General features: G+C 42.9%; 1 protein-coding gene across 3 annotated transcripts in view; it reads left to right on the top strand.

The window, feature by feature from the left end:
* The first annotated feature begins 1635 nt into the window (after window positions 1-1635).
* Window positions 1636-23907, top strand: part of syt7b (synaptotagmin VIIb) — a 156945-nt gene continuing 134673 nt past the window's right edge. For all 3 annotated transcript variants that reach the window (XM_061759415.1, XM_061759424.1, XM_061759432.1), the window contains exon 1: window positions 1636-1918. In XM_061759415.1, the coding sequence (XP_061615399.1) occupies window positions 1885-1918 (34 nt within the window). In that variant the 5' untranslated portion in view covers window positions 1636-1884. The remainder of the gene's footprint in view (window positions 1919-23907) is intronic.

Below are 23907 nucleotides of genomic sequence, written 5' to 3' on the forward strand. Positions count from 1 at the left end.
TGGTCGGGGGTGCGGCCGGGTGGGTCTGGGGTGTGAAACTGTCCTTTTCAAATCTCCAGTAGAAGGTATTCAAGTCGTTGGCTAGTGTGCTATTGTTCTCAGCTGTGTTCAACATTTTTCCTAGGTTAATTTAAGACTCAAACAGTCCTAGTTTGAAGGTGAAATTTGATTTATTTTTCAACCAATCGGATATGAAATTCCTCCTCACGGGGCGCTGCCCTGCAATGACGTCAGCATCTTTCTGTACTCTGATTGGTTGATTGGCGCAAAACTTGTTACAGCAAACTTCGACTAACATAACCCATCTGCAGCGGCCTGCACACATTCACAGACTTAATAATCAGCATCTCAGGTGGGTATGATGCATTTTATGGAAACAAATGTTTTGTCATGTTAGGCAGTGGCGTCGCTAGGCCTATTTCAGGGGGGCCCCTTCAACTTCTCAAGCCCCCCCACACACACACACAAAAAAAATTTTTTTATTGGTAGTATGTGTTTATGGCTTAGTGTTATTGTCATAGACCCCCTGGAAACTGGCTTCACATGATGTACAGTACGTGGTGTTGTGTTTTGGAAAGTATTGATGCTTTCTCTAATTGCGACGTGGTAGTAGCGCATTGACGAAAAGTCTTTTAGGTCTCGCCCAAAGTCAGCTGGGACACAACAGCCCTCCTTGCGCGCGACCCTAACCAGGAAAAGAGCTGTACAAAATGTAAGTATAGATGGTTTCATAAAGGATATTCGAACTGAGCTAAGTATTTCATGATTGGCAAACAGTCAGTCACAAGTCCATGGATAGTTGAGACGTTGACGGGCATAACTTGGCATCCGGGTGACTGTCACTGCCTTAAATTGCCCACTAGAGGCCACCGGTGAGCTACGTCCAGACGCACGCCACTCGTGAACGTGCACGGTGAGTTCATGTGCTATAATACCGACACGACAGCACTAATGGCTGTAATTACACGACGAAAGTAACGAGTGACACTTTTGTGTAAGGTGATGGGATCACTCGAGCCAGGCAGGGAACTTCAACTGCGCGAGTCAGATCGGCGCTGTTTTGCGCGTAAAAGCACCGTGCGCGCACACGTTGCCAAATTAACTCAATTACCTCCTTCGGCATCAAGACCGACGAAGACAGTATAACAGCAAATCATGAATGAATGCCATAGGAACCGCAGACGACAGGAGGAAATTCAACGTGTATCAGGCGTCATCGTTTCTTCTCACACAAATCCATCTGTATTCAAATATCCGGTGTTCCTCCTCTTTTTCTATTTAAAAAAAAAGTGTCTTCAAACGGAAGCAACATGTTATGGAATCAGAAGCCTTCTTGTCGATGAACAGCTTGTGCAACAAAAGCATCAGAGGCCATTTCTTTTATTGTCTTTTAGGGGATGCTGGTTATTTGTCCCCCCCCCAAAGCAGCGATGAAATGACCAACACAGGGCGCGTGGATCCCGTCGCCTCAGCCTCGACCTCCTCCCGACTTGATCCTCACGTCACCCCGCCCGTCTGCCTGTCGGATCCTCCCTCAAACCCTCGCAACCATCCCCGAGAGCCACTCCGGGCTGGGAAAACACAGACGGAGGGGGAGTTGGGGTGGGGGGCGGGTGGGGGGGGGGGGGGGGGGGGGTAAGTGAGCGAGCCAAAAATACCCTCGTGCAGACACCCCACATCACCTAGACTACCTGCTCCAGCTCAACAAGGGGAGAAGGACGCACAAGTGCAGGCGCGTCCATGCGTGGCGAGCGAGCTGTCGACACTAAGAGGACAACAACACATCGGAAACTGGAATGAGAGTTTAGCGTAGACACTCTTCGGGGCGAAGAGCTCATCTTTGCTGCGAGAATCAGCCTAAATGAGTGCACACTGAGAGGAGTCATGCATCTCAACAGAGAAGAAGATAACAGCAAAGGTGAGTCAAATATATTTGGATACAGTAGAGTTCCCGTGAAGCATTTTATTGCTCCATTTCATGTAGTTGAAAGATCTTGCGTTGGTTAGCAGATGCCCTTGAGTGTGTCACATTGATGTGATGCTGGGGGTCATTGCAACAAGCTGCCAACTGCCATCTCCTATTGCTCGTCTGCACCCCCCCCCCCCCCCCCTCCACCCCCCAAACCACACTCACAGACCGTGCATGGCAGTCAGATGGGATGTTGCAACACAGCCGAGGTGGCAAGTCAGTGAGGCAGCCACTCGAGCACTTGTTGTGCCCGATGTGGCATCCACCACAAGAGGTGGCCTAAGCACAACATCGCAAGGTCATCCGCACTCGCTCATATTAATGAGCGGTCTGCATGTTTGCGTGTCTCCCGAGTGCGTGTACCTAAGAGAGTGTTGTTGTTGTTGTGTGTGTGTGTGTGAGGCTCTGAGTCTATCTTTGTGATCAGATGGAACAATTGCATTGCGTTGTGAGACAAACCTTTCCATCCGAATATGTTATGACAGAGGTAATAGATTGCCATGCATCTGCCTGTGCCATACACTGTGTAGTAAGGTTAAGGTCACTAACACCAGAATGTGTTGAACATACACACATTCTCAATCAATTTCTTTAGGACTTGCAGTAAGGTACAGTGTACACTGTATGTCAGAGAAAGAGGGCTGCACACTGTCATGCCCTGAGCAGTTAAGGATTTGGTGTCAAAGAAGTAAACTGGCATAATGCCAGAATATAGTGTTAATTGTTCTACAACCCCAATTCCAATGAAGTTGGAACGTTGTGTTAAACATAAATAAAAACAGAACGTTTCTGGGTGTTGTTGATAAATGGCTTTTTGCTTTGCATAGTAGAGTTTCAAGTTACACTTACGGGTGTAGCGCCGAACTGTATTTACTGACATTGGTTGGTTTCTGGTCCCATGTGGTGATATCCTTTACACATTGATGTCTGTTTTTGATGCAGTGCCGCCTGAGGGATCGAAGGTCACGGGCATTCAATGTTGGTTTTCGGCCTTGCCGCTTACATGCAGTGATTTCTCCAGATTCTCTGAAACTTTTGAGGATATTATGGACCGTAGATGATGAAATCCCTAAATTCCTTGATATTGTACGTTGAGGAACATTGCCCTTAAACTGTTCGAATATTTTCTCACTCACTTGTTCACAAAGAGGTGAACCTCGCCCCATCTTTGCTTGTGAATGACTGAGCAATTCAGGGAAGCTCCTTTTATACCAAATCGTGGCACCCACCTGTTCCAAATTAGCCTGTTCACCTGTGGGATGTTCCAAACAGGTGTTTGATGAGCATTCCTCCCCTTTCCCAGTCTTTTTTGTCAACTGTCCCAGCTTTTTTGGAACGTGTTGCAGCCATAAAATTCCATGTAAAAATATGGTTACTATAATTTTCACTAGTAATTCTATTACTCAGGAGAATAAATATTTTCATCTCCTTAATTAATTGGATTTAAAAGTAATTGGGAAATTCATTTCATGAGAAATTATTATTATTTATTTTTTTAATCAATGTGCCCAAGTGGTTTTAAATAAGATGTTATTAGGTCTTTCATTAGATCACGTCCCCAGGATGCCTGATTACGCATCTATAATTCTATTTACTTAAGGGCATCAGAATGGCTCCTGACGTCACATCATGTTGTTTACGGAGCATTTTTACAGTATGGCCTCTCTATGCATGGTTGACTTCTGCTTTGCTATGGCTTTCAGTCAAAATTGCTTTATGTATCTCTTTTCAATAGTACATTAATGTATTAGTTTTGTGTATGTATCAATAGTGCATTAATGTATGTCTTTTTGATTAAACATTTAGGATTAGAGGAAAGGACCAAACTGCATATTTCGTGTTACTGTACTTGTTTGTTGACAGTATGTTGTGTACTGTAATTTTCTCACTGGGTGTCAAAGGCCAAGGAGAACGAATGCATTTTAAAAAGTGATCTAAGAACAGGCCTGTCTCATTCTAAAATGAATCCTGAAGTGCACTGGCAGCTAGTGCAGTGAGGCTAAAAAGGGGAAACGTGCTCAAAGTTACGTGTACCAGTTTAAAAATGTGCAGCGGCGTTCTGTACCATCTGCGGACGGCGAATAGCAGATGCGCTGACTCCCACGTAAAGTCCTTCACAGTAGTCCGGTCGTATGGTGATAAACCCATGGAGTGCTGTTTCAAAATGCTGCCTTGAGATGACTGGCTTTGACTTTGGACAGCTGCATCAAGTGGTAAAATCTGGACTTGACAACTCCTCGGATTTGGGTGTCAAATTTCAGACCAGCTTCTAATTTGACACCCAGATTAGAGAGGGTCGGCTTGGTCATCACAGTAACGGAAGCTGTTCTTGGCATTGGCTCAGTTGTACAAGGGACGGGGGTGAGCAGTGGCGCACATACTTGAGACAAAGTGATTTAAACCAGAGTGTAACAAGAGGATATTAAGTGTGCTCTAATTCTTTATCCTTTGTGTATTTTGTTGGTAGAATGTCAACGACATATTTTCAAGACACATGGGGACAATTTTAAATTGTTAAAAATATGTCACGTTTCCTTTAATTCTTCATTTTAGCAAGTTCTTTAGGACAATTGTGCGTGTCCAGCAGTTTGGGAAAGGCCCCATTCTGTTCCAGTATGACCGTGCCCAAGTGCACTAAGCAAGGTTTGGCACGGATGGATGGGTTTTACTTTGAAAGAATATGCTTTACCCTCAGAGATCCCTGACCTCAACCCCATCAAACACCTTTGTGATTAACTAGAACAGAGATTGTGTGACAGGGACTCTTGTCCAACATCACTGACCTCACAAATAGGCCCAGGAGGAATGGGAGTTACATTGAAGTGATAAATGCACCTCATCATCTCAAATCGTATGAATTGTCAAAACAGGAATCTAATTTAAATATATAGTGACTGAAAGAAATGAAGATTGACGGTAAGAAGTTTTTTTTTTTTATACATCATATATAAACAATGGCAGCTGATCATCAACAGAGGCAGGTCAGTCACATTGGATTGACCAATTTAGGCAGAGAATGGGGAGACAAATCACAAATAAGCACATACACATTCTGATTTAAATACCCAAAATGAGCAACAATACAGAAGGGAAGCAAAGAATGCACTTAGGTTAGTAATAGAGTCAATATATAGCTGCAAAGGAGGGGAAACTCCATATTCTCTACAATTTTCAGTCCCTTTCAATATAATGGCTCTGTATCCCAATGTATAGTTAGGTCCATAAGTATTTGGAAAAAAGATAAAGTCGTATCTTGATTATTTTATTGCTAATCTATTGCAGTGGTGTAGCAGAAAATCCCAAACCTCTGGACTTAAGGTATTATCTAGTGGCTTTGGAACCTCAACTTTCAAACAAATCGTGAGGGATGGCCCATCTATAAATAGATGAAAAGAAAAAAAAAACTATAACTCTGAGCCTCAATATTGGTAGGCAAGATTCTTAGTTTTATAGTTGTAAGGTAAGGTATGTAAGATGACATACTGTCTTGTTCTGCTGTTAGGCATACATTTACAATAAAAGAGTTATATGATAAAACATCACATCAAAATGGTGGCAAGAGTAGAAACGTCAGAATAGATGGAGGCATTAAAAACACAATGGTTCCCTGAGGTGTATGAACAGTAACACCTTGCCAGATTTGTCAAAAAAAATACTGCTTCAGATGCCTGATGTCAGTCCATTTGTTGACAATAAAATGGAAAAAAAATGGTCATTATGAAGCTTCTACTGTACATACCTCTTTTCAGACATGATCTCTGTGAAAGATCTGTGTTTACTGCCACCTCTCTTATTTACAACACATGAACAAAAGTCAAGGAAGAGAGGGAGCATTTCTTATTTATATTTGTATTACAATAATAACAGGCATAATAAAAATACTTCAATATAAGATTAGTCCATTAGTCTAATCTCTGGACAATGAGTATGCATTCTAGTGAGAACACAAACACACAGGATCAGATTGATCAACATACCTTATTTGGAACAGTGGGAAGTGTAGCACTGTGCCTGTAAATACAATTGTATCATCAAAGAGAAGGAGTTTAAGACTGTGGAATAATACAAGCGCAATTAGTTTTCTTAAAAATGACACATAGTGCAATAGATGATTTTTACTGGGTGAGGGCTGGGGTACACCCTGAAAACATCACTAGGCTGAGCTGACATGGTCTGATGACAAGTAGGGAAGGGCTAGTATTGCTACCACTTGGATGGTTGGTTGACACATCTGCTCAGAGTGTTTCAACTCCAAACTTGAATAATGATTGGCGTCACATTCCATATGCTGACAAATGCATCACTCATTTCAGTGTCAATAGAATTCTATGGAAATGCCTCTTGCATAACTCTGTTACAGCAGCACAACCGCGCTAAAGATGAAATCCCAATGATTGTCTGCATTTTGCCTTTGTTGTGCCTCCTCCCACTTGACCCCATTTGCCAGCATGTCTGGTTGTATTTTTTGCTTTGTAATTATTGATAAGTAGTTGCTAAACCCCCCCCCCCCCAAAAAAAAAAACTGAGTGCCAGGGATGAGAGGCTTTTTGCAATCTGGATGAGGTCGCATCAAGGAAGTAGTCTACTAAGAGTGTGGGATGGAAGTATTGCTGACAAACACAGAGATCTGGTGGACAGAAATAGATAACTGGAGACTTGAGGCAGAGAGAAAAAGAGAGGCAGACTAGATTTTGAGAGAAGAACTTTGTTACAGATCCCCAAAGTAAGTGATTTTGAAGAAGAGGCAAAAGGGAGAGGGAGACATACACTATGCCTTTTAATTTGTGAACTCATTGAAGCAACGCTGGTCTCCAGAGACGGCACATAGACACTGGTGATGAGACAAAGGGAAGGAAGGATACAACTGAATGTCGACTACTGAATGATTAAAAACGAAAACATTCTTGGAAAGTTTAGACCAATGGTGTCAAACTCCTTTTAGTTCGCAGGCCACATTCACCCCAATTTGATTTCAGGTATTTGCGGCTTAAAAATCCATAAATAACAACTCTCCAAAGGTTTTCTTTTGGTGCAAGTAATTACTTACTACTTGCTATTAAATTAATTATAAGTACTTTTGGAAAACATTCACATTTATTGATTATTATCTGCAAATTCTGTTGCAAATCATGCGCAATCTGAAATTTTAACAAAAACGATTTCAACAGTATTATGAATCAGTGAGCGTGTACCATTCAGTTATGCATCATTTGTAAACGTAGAAAAAAAAGTTTGCACTAAACCAAACTCTTTTGAACTGAAACTTTTGACTGAATTTTTTTAATACTCAATGTCTTAAAATATTTCTACAGGAGGTATTTATTTTCACAAAACTGCAGTGTGAAGGTGGCATGGCATTTTATATTAGTGTGCTCCTGAGGCTTGGCATCTTTTGGCCTTCTCAAGTGCATCCATGACATTTAAGTGTTGTCAGTGCATCCTCTAAATGAGCAACAACAGGTACTTTTATTGAAAAATAGCAGTGAATCCCCACAGGCCAGATTGGAGCCCCTGACGGGCCGGTCCTGGCCTGCTGGCCATGTGTTTGACACCCCTGGTTTAGACTAAGTGTCTGGTTTCCTGTTCATGTCACAAATCCAGCAGCCAGCACTATTTTTCTTTCCAATACTGTATGTATTTTATATTTAATATAGCTTAGTGGAGGATATTTTTATATTGAATACAGAGGAGTGAATCAATTTTGAAATTAATGTCTACCATTCAAATAGCCTCGTTACCGTCATTTGCTGTTGGCCATTTTTTAACAGCAGCCCTTACGATTGAGCCCTTTGAATTCTGCCTAGTGACAATGGGCGAATCTGTGACATGACAAGGGAAGAACCTGTACCATTTTGACAATCTTCTCGATATATGTATGTGTGTGTGTCTGTGTGTGTGTGTGTGTGTATATATATATATATATATATATATATATATATATATATATATATATATATATATATATATATAGAGAGAGAGAGAGAGAGAGAGAGAGAGAGAGAGAGAGAGAGAGGCGGAACAGTGGACGACTGGTTAGCGCGTCTGCCTCACAGTTCTGAGAACCGGGGTTCAATCCCCGGCCCCGCTTGTGTGGAGTTTGCATGTTCTCCCCGTGCCTGCGTGGGTTTTCTCCGGGCACTCCGGTTTCCTCCCACATCCCAAAAACATGCGTGGTAGGTTAATTGACAACTCTAAATTGCCCGTAGGTGTGAATGTGAGTGCGAATGGTTGTTTGTTTGTATGTGTCCTGTGATTGGCTGGCAACCAGTTCAGGGTGTACCCCGCCTCCTGCCTGATGATAGCTGGGATAGGCTCCAGCATGCCCGCGACCATAGTGAGGAGAAGCGGCTCAGAAAATGGATGGCAGACAAACACAAAATAGACAAGGTACAGACGAACATTGGCAAAGGAAGGGATTTGTGACATGAGATTAGCAGAATGGGCATGTAGTGAATGCATATAGCTGAGGATTCCTGTTAATTTAAACCCAAATATGCACTAATCTGTACTTTTAGTAGACCGCAATGTTGTACTTATGTGTCTGGAACACGTTTGAGGCAGGCGACTCAGGCTCCCGAGTGTTCGGCCGGCCCGATCGACGGAAGGGAGGAATAAAAAGGGGAGGCCAACGAGTTCCCAAGCAGGACGTCTCTCGGGTGTCTCTGTTTGCGAGACGTTCGGAGTGGGCGCGTTGCATCCGCCTCGGTTCTCTCGGACTGAGCTCGGGCCCCCAAACAGGGTGGCTCGGAGCGCTTGCGGATGCATTGCAGGCGGGGATTCACCTCTGCGTTCAACACCATCATCCCCGAACTCCTCTCCTCCAAGCTTCTCCAGCTCTGTGTCTCGCCTGCCATCTCCCAGTGGATTTACTGCTTCCTGATTGGCAGGTCACAGCAGGTGAGGTTGGGGGACACAACATCATCTACACGCAACATCAGCACTGGGGCGCCCCAAGGTTGTGTACTCTCTCCGCTGCTCTTCTCTCTCTATACGAATCTCTGCACCTCAACGCACCCGGCTGTCAAACTCCTGAAGTTTGCAGATGACACCACAGTCATTGACGGTGACGAGTCTGCATATCGACAGTAAGTGGAGCGGCTGGAGCTGTGGTGCGGCCGACACAACCTGGAGCTGAACGCTCAAGACTGTAGAGATGATTGTGGACTTCAGGAGGCATGCTTTGCCACAGCTCCCCCTCATGCTGTCCAGCTGCCTTGTGTCAACCGTCGTAACCTTCAAGTTCCTGGGAATTACAGTCTCTCAGGACCTGAAGTGGCGATAAGCATCAACTCCATCCTCAAAAAGGCCCAGCAGAGGATGTACTTCCTGCGGCTTCTGAGGAAGCACGGCCTGGCACAGGAGCTGTTGAGGCAGTTCTACATAGCGGTCAACAAATCAGTCCTGTGTTCTTCCATCACAGTCTGGTTTGGTGCTGCTACAAAAAAAGACAAACTCTGACTGCAACGGACAATCAAAACTACTGAAAAGATTGTCGGTACCCCCCTAGCCACCCTTGAGGACGCTGCCAGAACTAAGACAAGAGTGTGAAAGATCCACATCCTGGTCACCAGCTCTTCCAGCTCCTTCCCTCAGGTAGGCACTACCGAACAATGCAAACTAAAACTAACAGACATTCCAACAGATTCTTCCCTCTTACCATCAACTTCTTAAACAGCTAACTTACAATTCCATTGCAACATGCTGCCCATTTTTTTGTTTTGAGTTGTGTCGGGCCAATTATACATTAGTCGTGCAGTCACTGTAGTAGTCTCACCACGCTGCACTTTTGGCATATCTGTTGTTGCCCAATACTGGCACTCATGCCAGAGTAGCATCTGCACCACTTGCACACTGACTGAGGAGTATCTGCAACATTAGCACAATCGACATTGTCCCAGATTATCGCACTATTAGTCACTTTAAACTGCATACATTCCTTGAAGTCTCGGCGGCCTTCGCACAATGGTTATCGCACCGGACTATTGCTATATTAGTCATTCAAACCGCTCTATTTGCTCGAGGACTCTGCATCTTTTTGCACAATTGTCAAAAAAAACACAAAACCAAAAAAAAATTGTACCGGCATTAGCAGATAACTAGCAACCCTTTATTGCTCAGTGACTTCTTTATTTCTCAAAAGCGTTCTGTGTCAATTGACTGTCTGTTGTCGTACTAGAGCGGCTCCAACTACCAGAGACAAATTCCTTGTGTGTTTTTTGACATACTTGGCAAAATACAGATGATTCTGATTCTGATTCTAAATATGTGAACAGGGGACATCAAAGCATCTGAATCATTGTAGAAAACAATTCATTGATCCCATTATTATTTGTAGAAACAACCATTCACACTCACATTCATACCTACGGACAATTTAGAGTCTCTAATTAACCTTCCGTGCATGTTTTTGGGATGTGGGAGGAGACCGGAGTACCCGGAGAAAACCCACATAGGCACGGGGAGAACATACAAACTCCACACAGGAGAGACCGGATTTGAACCCAGGTCCTCAGAACTGCGAGGCAGATGTGCTAACCAGTCGGTCAATTTCCCCACCGTGCTGCGCATCCATCCATCCATCCATTTTCTGAGCCGCTTCTCCTCACTAGGGTCGCGGGCATGCTGGAGCCTATCCCAGCTGTCATCGGGCAGGAGGCGGGGTACACCCTGAACTGGTTGCCAGCCAATCGCAGGGCACATAGAAACAAACAACCATTCACACTCAGAGTCATGCCTACGGCCAATTTAGAGTCTCCAATTAATGCATGTTTTTGGGATGTGGGAGGAAACCGGAGTGCCCGGAGAAAACCCACGCAGGCACGGGGAGAACATGCAAACTCCACACAGGCGGGGACGGGGATTGAACCCCGCACCTCAGAACTGTGAGGCTGACGCTCTAACCGGTCATCCACCGTGCCGCCCCGTGCTGCCCAGTGCATAATAATAATAGTAAATGTGTTGGAAATATTATCCGTTAATGCTCAAACATGGCATAATTTACTGCTAGCGAGGCAGACTTTAAAAGGCTAGCTTTTGAAAAAAACGAACGTGGTTCATTGATTGTAGGCACTTTTAAAAAAAAGAGCCAAAGAATTTTCTTACCAATGAAAGGTTATTCCGTTATTTTTTTTCTCTCTTTGTTTCAAATGTTTAAAGGCTGTTTTATTTCGTTGTTTTTAAATGCTTTTAATCATGTAAAGCACATTGAGTTACCTTGTGTATGAAATGTGCTATATAAATAAATTTGCTTTGCTTTGCTTTATTTCTGCGTACGCATGGTCTGAGGAGGTTTTGAATCTGTTCGTGAAGTAAGAACAAATTAAAGTACGAACATATTGACGAATCACAGATTTGTGCGTATGCATGATTCACAAGAGATGTCTCCAAAACTTTAAGAACTTTCTTAATCTTTATGATTATCTATTTTCAAAAAGTTGGTATCATTGGAAAGCTTGCTTAACACAGAAACCAACAACATATCCATCCATTTTCTGAGCCGCTTCTCCTCACTAGGGTCGCGGGCGTGCTGGAGCCTATCCCAGCTGTCATCGGGCAGGAGGCGGGGTACACCCTGAACTGGCTGCCAGCCAATCGCAGGGCACATACAAACAAACAAACATTCGCACTCACAGTCACACCTACGGGCAATTTAGAGTCTTCAATTAATGCATGTTTTTGGGATGTGGGAGGAAACCGGAAAACCCACGCAGGCACGGGGAGAACATGCAAACTCCACACAGGTGGGGCCGGGGATTGAACCCGGGTCCTCAGAACTGTGAGGCTGACGCTCTAACCAACAACATATAATAATTATTATTATGCTGATCATTTTTAAATAATTTCCGAAGTTAAATTTCAGAATGTGGCACAAATCTAAAAAAAATAAAATAATCATAATAATAATCTAGCAAAATACACAAGTTTAAGTGGAAGAAATGTGAAAACGGATGTTTTGCGATTGGCTGGCGACCAGTCAAGGATATACCCGGCCTCTTGCCTAAAGTCAGCTGAGATAGGCTCCAGCTCACCCGTAACGCTAAGTACTATGGAAAATGGATGCATAGATGGATGTTTTGTCTAAAAGTGGTCTTGTCAGAGAAGGGCTCCCAGGAGGAGGCTATTTGTGGCTTGTTCTTTTGCCCAGATGTAAGGCTTGAGAGGCTGCATGTGGTGTCACATCAAAAGTAAATCAAAAGAGACACACTTGGCTTTCCCCCACATTATTGAACAGGTTGTTACAGAAATACATTGTTTTTCAAGTGGGGATGTTAAGAGGCTAGATGCGGTTTGGCTGGCTAGATGACGAAAAGAAGTCCATATATAAGATGCGGGCACTTAAGATAGGATATTATAAGAATAGAAATCAGCAGTCTGGCCAGGAACAGATGGTGAGACAGAAAGGCAGACAGGAATGACACACGGTCAAAATGTACAGACTTTTAATAGTCGGGATGAGGGATTGCAAGAGATTGCGTTTCTCCCACATTTTTTATTTATTTTTTAAATAATCTTTTCTCTTTTATGCTTCTCTCCAGACCTCAGTTTCTGCATTCACCGTGCAACTTTTAGCCATTGTATCTTTCTGGAGTGCCGTGATAATGCATCTGAAAGATGACTAGCATTGCTGCTTAATATATATTTCCCTTTCATTTGATCTTGCTTTGGAAACAGCCCTTTTCCCAGCAAACACATTTATTCTTGACAGGTAAATTATTCATTACAGGTGGTAGGGAGGCAATTAAATAAGCTGATGCGAAGAAGCTCTCAGGGACTATTAAATGTAGTGCAAATATTTACTTCAGGGTGAATTAAATTTAGCGTGACACGCATTAGGATTATTAGGACTCCTGGGTTACCTGGGGGGAGGCTGTCATAGTAGGGAGATGCCGACCATACAGAGAGCACAACCATGTGCAGCCGCGTCCTCCTACCTTGGTAGGTAGGCACTCAATATTGTGCCGGCCCAAGCTGGCATACAACAAACAGCTATGTTTGATTCCTTCTGCCAACCATCATTAAATCTGTATGTGGTCAAGTGGATGTTAACTGGGCAAATGTGCCTTTTATTTTTCATCAAAGTTAGTTTCTGGGTAATCTGGGGTGAGATAGACATCTCACAGGAACTTACTTTGATTAGTTGGGCAGTTTGAGGTTGCTGAGAGTCTATTCAGGCCATACTTGCACTAAAATAACTCTCATTAGTTGACTTTTGGCACACTGGCTGCCTAATACTTTGCTCTCTAGTTGAGTGAGACAAGTTTGCTTCAGTTTCTTACTGACCTTCATAATGCATAGTCTAGGCCAGTGGTTCCTTGAATTTTAAATATGTTCTTGCACCCCCTAACATTTCACATTAAAGGTACATTTTCTAAACAGTTCAGCCAAAATAGATCCATCCATCCATTTTCTGAGCCGCTTCTCCTCACTAGCGTTGCGGGCGTGCTGCAGCCTATCCCAGCTAACATCGGGCAGGAGGCGGGGTACACCCTGAACTGGTTGCCAGCCAATCGCAGGGCACATACAAACAAACAAACATTCGCACTCACAGTCACACCTACGGGCAATTTAGAGTCACCAATTAATGCATGTTTTTGGTATGTGGGAGGAAACCGGAGTGCCCGGAGAAAACCCACGCAGGCATGGGGAGAACATGCAAACTCCACATAGGCGGGGCCGGGGATTGAACCCTGCACCTCAGAACTGTGAGGCTGACGCTGTAACCGGTCATCCACCGTGCCGCCGCCAAAATAGATGAATGATAATAATTTACAATTACATTTAATAAAGTTGCATTAAAAAGTATGGGCTGCCAAGGTCCCCGCCTTCGGCCGCCGCCCAGTTCACAGACGATCCGACCCCCTTAGCCCCTCCCACAGGCAATCTCCGGCTACAGAAGCTGGCTTTTGGGACGTGGAAAAGCTTGGGCTCCAGTACCAGTCTTCTTGAGAGGGGTTGGACTCTCTTCCACTCTGGAGTTGCCCATGGTGAGAGGTTCCGAGAAGGTTGGACATACTGATTGCCCCCCGGGTTGATTGGTAATGTCTATTCAGGTGTTCTGGAGAGGAAGGTCTGTCAGGAAGTCGAATCTTGGATTCAGGAGGAGCAGTGGGGTTTTCGTCTTGGCCGTGGAACAGTGGACCAGCTCTACACCCACAGCAGAGTTCCCCCAACCAGTTTACATGTGTTTTGTGGACTGTGAGAAGACGTTCAACCGTGTCCTGTGGGGGGTGCTCTGGGACCATGGGGTACCGGACCCCTGATACAGACTGTTTGGGCCCTATACGACCAGTGTCAGAGTTTGGTCCATGTTGCCGGCAATACGTTGAATGCGTTGTGAGTGAGAGTTGGACTCCGCTGAGCCTGCCCTTTGTCACCCATTTTGTTCATTACCTTCATAGACAGAATTTCTAGGCACAGCCAAGGCGTTGAGGGTGTTTGGCGACATCAGTGTTACGTCTCTGCTTTTTGCAGATGATGTGGTTGTGATGGCTGCATCAAGCCGCAAGCTTCAGCTCTCACTGGAGCGGTTCAGAACCGACTGTGAAGCGGCTTGGATGAAAATCACCACCACCAAATCTGAGACCATAGTCCGCAGTCGGCTGATGCCCCTGCAACCCGACCCTGGAGAAGTGGAAGTAAATGGATGGATGGATGGAAAAAGTATGGGAAGCCTTGGAATTACCAAGATTTCTGCATACATTTTGGATTGATCATTACCGCCAAAGGTGGCTATTGTTAAATCCAAAGGTTTGCATACATTTCGCCTGCACTGTGACAAATATTATGTGGAATTGGTTTGGGAAACTGTGGTTGTCTTGACTTATATATACAGACCCTTTGCAAAAAAATTAGCATATCATGGAAAGGTTTATTTCCATAATTACACTCAAAAAGTTAAACTTTCATATATTATCGATTCAGGGCCCACAATTTAAACAAATTCAAGTATTTATTTGTTTATTTTTACATAATTTGGGCTTCCAGCTCATAAAACCCACGAAATCAGGAATTCAGAAAATTAGAAAACTGTGAAGAAATCATTTACATTTGTAGGGGAAAAAAAAGAAAAATCAGGGTCACATGAAATCAATCAAAATATGGTACTTTCAAAACGATATGTTAATCTGAACTATTTGGTTGGGAATCCCTTTGCTTTAATCACTGCCTCGATGCGCCGTGGCATTGAGGCAATCATCCTGTGGCATTGCCTGGGAGTTATGGAAGCCCAGATTTCCTTGATCCTTGCTGTCAGTTCTTTTTTTGGGGGTCTGGTGCCCCTCATTTTTCTCTTGATATTACCCCATAGATTCACAACGCGGTTTAGAGCCGGCGGGTTGGCTGGTCAGTCAAGTATTGTGATGGCATGGGCATTAAACCAGGTTTTGGTGCTTCTGGCAGTATGGGCAGGGGCCCGGTCCTGCTGGAAAATGAAATATGCATTTCCATACAGATCCTCAGCAGAAGGAATCATGAAGTCCTCTAAAACATTCTGGTAGACTGTTGCCATGACCTTGGATTTATGAAAGCAGCGTTTACCATCACCTGCACTGGACCATGCACCCTAAATCGTGACTGACTGTGGATATGTCACACTGGACCAGGTACAGGGAGAACATGCAAACTCCACACAGGTGGGGTCGGGATTGAACCCCGCTCCTCAGAACTGTGAGGCCGACGCTCTAACCAGTCACCCACCGTGCCGCCATGTATGTATGTATGTATGTATGTATGTATGTATGTATGTATGTGTGTATGTATGTGTGTATGTATGTGTGTATGTATGCGTGTGTGTGTGTGTGTGTGTGTGTGTATATATATATATATATATATATATATATATATATATATATATATATATATATATATATATATATATATATATATCTGAGTGTTGGAGAGAAGCAGAAAGAAACAACAAATTGGTTGCAAGGCAAAAAAAAAAAAAGTATTTTTTTTCAAAGCCTGGAATGCTCAAAACTCACAACAATATAAAGAAATTCATATGATAATATCAAGTCTGCCTCAACCTGCACACGGACACTGATGATGACAATCATTGTTTTGGTTATCGGCCATCTGCAGTCTTCTCTCTGGAGAAATTAAATGGGGAAATATGAGGGTGCATGTTTGTTTACAGGTTAGCCTAATGGAGGGTCCATCACACAAATGAGAAAGCTTGCTCATGCACACGTTTTGTTTGCAATGAGGGGTGACAACATCTGCATCCATCTATGTATCGATGTCAGGTAGATGTTCTAATGCACGTGTGACTTCCGTGCATCTCTCATTCAGTTTCCTTCCCTCTGATTGTTATAGCTTCTTTTATTTTACATGCATGATTAAAACTATCATTGCTTTTGAGATGCAGAAATTATGATGATAAAAAGAGGTCAAAAATAGTGAAAGAGGGAAGAAAGGAGGATGAGGCAACAATTGTATGATTTACAATAGAAGCAAAACCAAGGTGATCCAAAGAATAAGAAAAGATGGCTTGAAGGAACTGGATTCATGGCTTGGTAAGAGTGGCCAAGTAGGCCTATTGTCATGGAATGATCATGACTATGAAAAAAAACAACTGTTTTGCCATCCATCCATCCATTCATCCACTTTCCTTCGCGCTTATCCTCACTAGGGTCGCGGGCTGCTGGAGCCTATCCCAGCTATCTTCACACACTGAACCGGTCGCCAGCCAATCGCAGGGCACACAGAAACAAACAACCACTCGCACTCACATACGGGCAATTTAGAGTCCTCAATCAACCCACCATGTATGTTTTTGGGATGTGGGAGGAAACCAGAGTGCCCGGAAAAAACCCACGCAGGCACGGGGAGAACATGCAAACTCCACACAGATGGGGCTGGGATTTGAACCCCGGTCCCCAGAACTGTGAGGCAGATGTGCTAACCAGTCGTCCACCGTGCCGCCAGTATAATAGCATTTGATTTCATATTTTAGATTATTAACTGGTGTCTTTTGTGTTAATGTTTACTTGTTTGACTCTGTAGCATGTATTTTGAGTAACTACTGTATCAATTAATCATGTGTAGCTATTGTATTGATGTACTTTGTGCTATACTAATCTATTACTATTCTGTACGTGGACCCCATGTAGATTAGCAGTCTGCTACGGCACAAGCTATTTGGGATCTCGGCACCGGATGCTACATGAGACAATCATTGATATTTTCACCAAAATACAACACCACCTACAACACCAAAAATAGTCCATATCCAAAGTCATGTAGCATGTGATCTCCAGCACCTGCTGAAATTGCGATTATCCAGTGATTTTGAGTTTGTAACTATGACAACCGTTGCCGAGCTAACTAAGCTAACTACCTTAAAACAACAAACAACGGCGGTGTGCACTCGAGCCACGTCATTTTCTGGGTCACCCTGAGAGCAAGCGGATCATCAGATTTATTTCAAACTTCACAGAAAACAAGAATAATAATATAATAGTATAAATAATAATTATTATAGTGAATCACGTCTATATAGTTTTCGATTGTGTCCGAATCCTATAAACATGTGATTTGTGTGATTTTTGATGCCGAAAACACTTTTTGCAGCCAGATTTGCGCTATAACAACCACACAGATTTGTTTCATCTTTCTCAAAACTTCTGAATAAATACTAATCTAACATAGATAACGTGAATGCAAACACACCCCGTAAGAATCTGCAGTCTATTCCTGCAGACGTCATTGCCTCCGATCAAATAAGAAGTCCGTCGGCGTTTTTTACGTTATTGTTCACCACAATCGCTAGTCACTTGACTGGCGATGACTCAACCACGAGTTCTTCGGCAAACGGTTACTAGTACTTATAATGCACTAGCGGATGCATAAGTAGCCATGTGATTCCATGAAACTGGTACCTGATTTTGCAAACTACCGTATCTCCACATTCCCAACACCCCCAAGCTGCTGCAGATTCTAACACAAAAGTTTAAGGTTTTATGGCCTCCAATATTATTAATTGACAATTGGAATAACTTCTTCATGACTTCAACTTATTCAGCGAAAATGTTTTAATTTCTTTAACAAACAAACACGTGACTTGGCTCAGGCCGACTTGCTGTGGGTTTTGTTGTGGCGGGTCACATATATAATATAAAGGCTTGCAGAACAGAATAGTTTACTTAAATCTCACTGAGGTTGAGTACTGTATATTTAATACAAATAAGAAGTTGCTGCTCATGGAATTACGTGCACACATTTGGCTGATGCCGTTGTGCCGGCCTGTGTCATTCTGACTTCAAATTGATCCCGCGGCCCACCAATTTTTTTTTACTCTACTTGAAATAGCAAGTTCCACAGCTCCAGAGATGTGTCTCGCTATGTACTGTACTCCTTAAAGTTAACAGCCATTGTACCGCTGCTGCGCGCTCTCTGTGCATGCTGTTTTGACGTAAATGCAAGGTGACGTCATCGTTTACCAGAGCTCGATGCGACAGACTCATGCCATCATGGCCGCCACGTTTAATGCATTGCCTGGAAATGTCACCACATTCAACATGGCAGCCACGTAGACACGGGCACATCTCTTGGTTGGATCTAGTCACATTGTATATCTGTGACCCAGACTCAGTCTTTGCCTGTTAAATCAAGGTTTTACAGTTTTTTAATATATATATATATATATATATATATATATATATATATATATATATATATATATATGTTTGTGTGTGTGTGTGTGTGTGTGCGTGCGTGCGTGCGTGCGTGTAAGAGATGTTTTTTTTGTTTTGTTTTTTTAATCAACTTGTGGTATGTCTACATTCCAGAAGCTTGTCTCTTTGCATGCCATTTGAATTACAACGTGACACTATGTGTTCAAAAACTTAAACTTAAAGTGTATTGGACAGTGAAAAATCTTTGAACCATGATCTCCAAACCAGTGAGTCTTTCTCAGGCAGAGGTGGAAAAGCCACTCTTGCTGAGATAGAAGATGATGTTCAAGTCAGATAATGTGATCCCATAGTTTGTCTGGTAAACTCTTAAAGCTGACCCCCACAAAAAAAAATCATAAACTATAATCTTCCATTTTTCTTTTCTCTGTCTACCTGTCTGAGTTTTTGGGTCTCAGTATATCACAGGATTGCAGAGTCTGCTACTTATGATATTGTCCGACCTTGTGGCTGGCCAGAATCACTAAAACACTGACAATGTGCTTGGATCAGATGCATGAATCAACCACACAGAGGCAGAGATGAATAGCACAAAAAAAGCATAGAGCCAAAGGGAGAGAGAGCAATCATGTGACAGACATACATCTTGTGTGAAAGGCTCATCTGTGTGTGTGTTTAGGTGTGTGCGTGTGTTTATGTGTGTGTGTGCACGTGTTTAGGTGTATGTGTGTGTGTGTATTGTAATGGTAAAAGGACACTGCAATGAGAAACAACAGGTTAAGAGGCAAAATTAGCAAAATTGGTTGTTTTCACAGGTGGCACGGTGGACGACTGGTTAGTGCGTCAGCCTCACAGTTCTGAGGACCCAGGTTCAATCCCCGGCCCAGCCTGTGTGGAGTTTGCATGTTCTCCCCGTGCCTGTGTGGGTTTTCTCCGGGTACTCTGTTTTTCTCCCACATCCCAAAAACATGCATTAATTGGAGACTCTAAATTGCCCGTAGGCATGACTGTGAGTGCGAATGGTTGTTTGTTTCTATGTGCCCTGCGATTGGCTGGCAACCAGTTCAGGGTATACCCCGCCTCCTGCCCGATGACAGCTGGGATAGGCTCCAGCACGCCCGCGACCCTAGTGAGGAGAAGCGGCTCAGAAAATGGATGGATGGATGGAGGGTTGTTTTCACACAGTGGACTGGAATTAAGACAGAGTCTGGGTGTTCTGGTTTGGATTTAAACTGTAAGAGCATTTACATATGTGAATCCATCCATTTTCTGTACCGCTTGTCCTCACTAGGGTTGCGCGCGTGCTGGAGCTATCTTCGGGTGAGAGCCGGAGTACACCCTGAACTGGTCGCCAGCCAATCACAGGGCAGATATAAACAAACAATCATTTGCACTCACATTCACACCTACGGGCAATTTAGAGTCTTCAGTTAACCTGCCAAGCATGTTTTTGGGATGTGGGAGGAAAACCGGGGTACCTGGAGAAAACCCACACAGGCACGGGGTGAACATGCAAACTCCACACAGGCGGGGCCGTGATTTGAACACCGGTCCTGCGATTGTCTGGCGACCAGTTCGGTGTGTACCCTGCCTCTCGCCCGGAGATAGCTGGGATAGGCTCCAGCACGCCCGCGACCCTAGTGAGGAGAAGCGGAATGGAAGATGAATTAATGAATATATATTGGAATGTATAAACCCCAATTCCAATGAAGTTTGGGATGTTGTGGAAAACATAAATAAAAACAGAATACTAGGCCTGTCACAATAATTACTACGACTTATTGTTTGATATATAAAATGGATAAATTGTTCTTGTTGTGGTGAGTCGGTGCGCGGATCACAGTGAACGAGTTTGGACGGGTGTGATTCGCTGCTAGTGGGCTCATGGAACGTCGACGGACCGGTACACACTTGCCGGTGTTGGCTCCGTCCACTACTTCACAACCTTGCTCCATGTGCAGTGCCTAGATTTACAGAACAGAGACACTTAAGGGAAAGTTAACTGTTTATTGTGTTCATGAGCAAATGAGCTAGCTCGCAACTAACTAACTGCTAGCCTGCGAGCTAACAAGTTAAGGAGCTAAACAGCTCGCTCCACTGCGGTCATTTAAATCATCAGCGCTTCGCTCCGAGTTGTTGTGTGTGTTAGTCCCCAATCAGGGGACACAAGGAGGTTAAATGTTTATTAAGCATAACCACAGTGGCACACGTTATTCAGCCAATAGTTGACTCCAGCGAACGTCAATGTATATTTCATTCCCAGTAGAAGGGCTCGTCTCCAGCGGACCAACCACACAGTAGCCGGGTTTACATGAAGACTGTTTTTTTTTTTGTCATTCTGATTGAAGAGCTCTGGTCAACTGTTTCAAGTGAGGGGATCTATTCCGATTGGGTGTATACATGATGTACACTACATTTTATTTTTGTAACCAGTCCGGTTCAGCTGCATGGCCATGCAGAATGATGGATCTGTGATTTTAAGGTGCTTCATGGGAGTTTGAAATACTCCTGCTTATTTTTTTATTTTTTAATTATTCTGATGTTTATTGAAAATGTAGCCGGACAGAAAAGGGTTTCAGGGGACAGACAGTGGGACAGAACGGTCAAGGGAAGTAGTGGTGCGAACCACAGCAGAACAATAGTGAGACAGTCTAGAAATTTGACCATAAGTAACGTTACTACAGTCAAATCATGTTCTTATTTCTGGATTCGGGGGGGGTGACACCCGGTGAGGACACCCAGTGAGGACATGCAGCGACTAACCAATAGGACAAGATGAGAGCGGGCAGGACAGGATGTGGGAAATGAGCAAGGCAGCGCTACTGGTACAATGACGAGAGGGAACCCGGCATGTTTGATGGAGAACTTTTCCAGGTGTTCATTTCGGATACAGAAGATGAGGACTTTGATGGATTTGTGGATGAGGATTGATCCAAAAATAATGTGAGTACATTGTTAAATACTTCAATAAAGTACAATCTAACTCAGTTTTGCTCCCGCCGCCTGTGTTAAATACAGAAATAGACCCCGAGACTGAGACTGCGCCTTTTAATACGGTGCGCCTTATGGTCGCGAAAATACAGTACTTTGAACTGGATTAGCTCTAAATTACTGTTTTTTGTTATTTTGTTGTCATTGAGAATGTATTTCTGCAGATTTGCACCCAGTATTCATTGTTAATAGACACTGAGACACGGCGCCTTGCAGGTTAACGGTGCCGGCGGCGGACGTTGTTAACCCGGGCTGGGACCGATCCGGTATGGAACTCTTTAGATGAATGCTCATATTTGCTGAAGTTCTAAGCCGGATGCCCTTCCTGACGCAACCCTCTGCATTTATCCGGCCTTGGGACCGGCCTACAGTTTGCACTGGCTTGTGCCCCCCATAGGGCTGCATTAAGCTCTTCTTCATCATTGTAGAAATCAATTATGCATGTCGTTGTGTCCCTGAGCAAGACACATAATACACATTACCCATGAATGAATGTGTTTGGGTGTGGTTGGGCGGCACGGCACATCCACGAAACCATCATGCATGTGTGGGGATGGATTCTTGGAATTTTTTATTCTTGACATATTTAAGTTGCCTGCGATTATCACTCCCTCATGTATTTCATCACGTTGCCTGTTGCTATACCCACCAAGTGAAAATGTTCCACTGACCGTCACTGCGAGACCGTCATTGCGTCTGGCTTAAAGGGAATGAATGAAATAAACCGGTTTGGTTGGCCGGCTGTGCACGTCTGCAAGAATACAAACACCTGGTACAACCCGCCCACTCGCAAAGTCACGCCACACTGGATTTGTGCTGGTCACCAAAATAGAGCCCTCCATGATATTTTATGATGTTACATGTGTTTACATGTACTTCATATCTTATATACGGTATCATATACTGTATGTATTATATAAAGTGAACTATAATTTGCAACTTTTAATAGCTTATTATTTGATGTTGACTGACTCAAAAGTGTGACTAAAGTTAAGTATGGAAGCTTTGTGGGACATACTTGTAAGGGGAATAATACCTAAACAATCTCATGCTTAAAGTCTTTGTTAAGTCATCATAGAATAATTTTTCTTTCAAATTCTTCACCACTTTGTCTGCTCACCCTTGTGTCTATTTCTTTACCTCGCTTCCTCTTTTCTCCTTTCCCATCTCTCCAGGCTCTTTGGTGAGTCACCTTGCATGTCTGAGTAATTATACACAACTGCAGGCACACTCACGCACAAAAATTCAAATATAAACAACTTCAGTACTCATGGGAGTTTTTTATTCATACTGACAGGATAGAAGCCACATAAAAAATCCATCATGAAAACATTTTTTCACTTTTGCCACTTCCTTACATTCAGTGATGATATTAACAGTTTTTCAAGATGAACCTGAATAGTATTTCTATCATATTGTAAGTAAGATAGCCCTGCACAAAACAAAAAGACATTAAGAGGTTATATGGCCAGTAAATGTGTGTGTGTGTGTGTGTGTATGTATATATATATATATATATATATATATATATATATATATATATATATATACATATATATATATATATATATATATATATATATATATATATATATATAAATACAGACCCTTTCCAAAAAAAATTACATCATGGAAAGGTTTATATATATCCATAATTCCATTCAAACATTTAAACTTTCATAGATTATAGATTCAGGGCCAACAATTTCAAGTATTTATTTGTTTATTTTTACATAATTTGGGCTTCCAGCTCATAAAACCCATGAAATCAGGATTTCAAAAAATTAGAATACTGTAAAGAAATCAGACCAAACTTTGCAGGCCATAAATGTTTTAAACTGAGGGATCACACACTAATCATCTACTAAACTCAAAGCACCTGCACAGGTTTCCCCAGATGTCATTAAATTGCTTCAGTTTGGTTCAATTGCCTCAGTTGGGTTCAATATGGGGAAGACTTCAGACTTGACAACTGGCTAGAAGACCATTGATACCCTCCATAGGATGGGTAAGCCACAAGAGTTAATAGCTAAGGAAGCTGGCTGTTCACAGAGTGCTGTGTCCAAGCATATCAATGGAAAGTCTAATGGAAGGATAAAATGTGGTAGGAGAAGATGCACCAGCAAAAGAGATTAGCGGAGTATCAAACAGACAAGATTCAAAGCAAAGCAAAACAGATTTATTTTTATCGCGCATTTCATACACAAGTTAACTCAATGTGGTTTACATGATTAAAAGCATTTAAAAACAAAGAAAAAAAACAGGTTCTAAACATTTCCAACAAAGAGAAAAATAAATAAAATTACAATTAAG

The sequence above is a fragment of the Phyllopteryx taeniolatus genome, chromosome 2 (genome assembly GCF_024500385.1).
Source record: "Phyllopteryx taeniolatus isolate TA_2022b chromosome 2, UOR_Ptae_1.2, whole genome shotgun sequence".
In the NCBI taxonomy this organism is placed as follows: domain Eukaryota; kingdom Metazoa; phylum Chordata; class Actinopteri; order Syngnathiformes; family Syngnathidae; genus Phyllopteryx; species Phyllopteryx taeniolatus.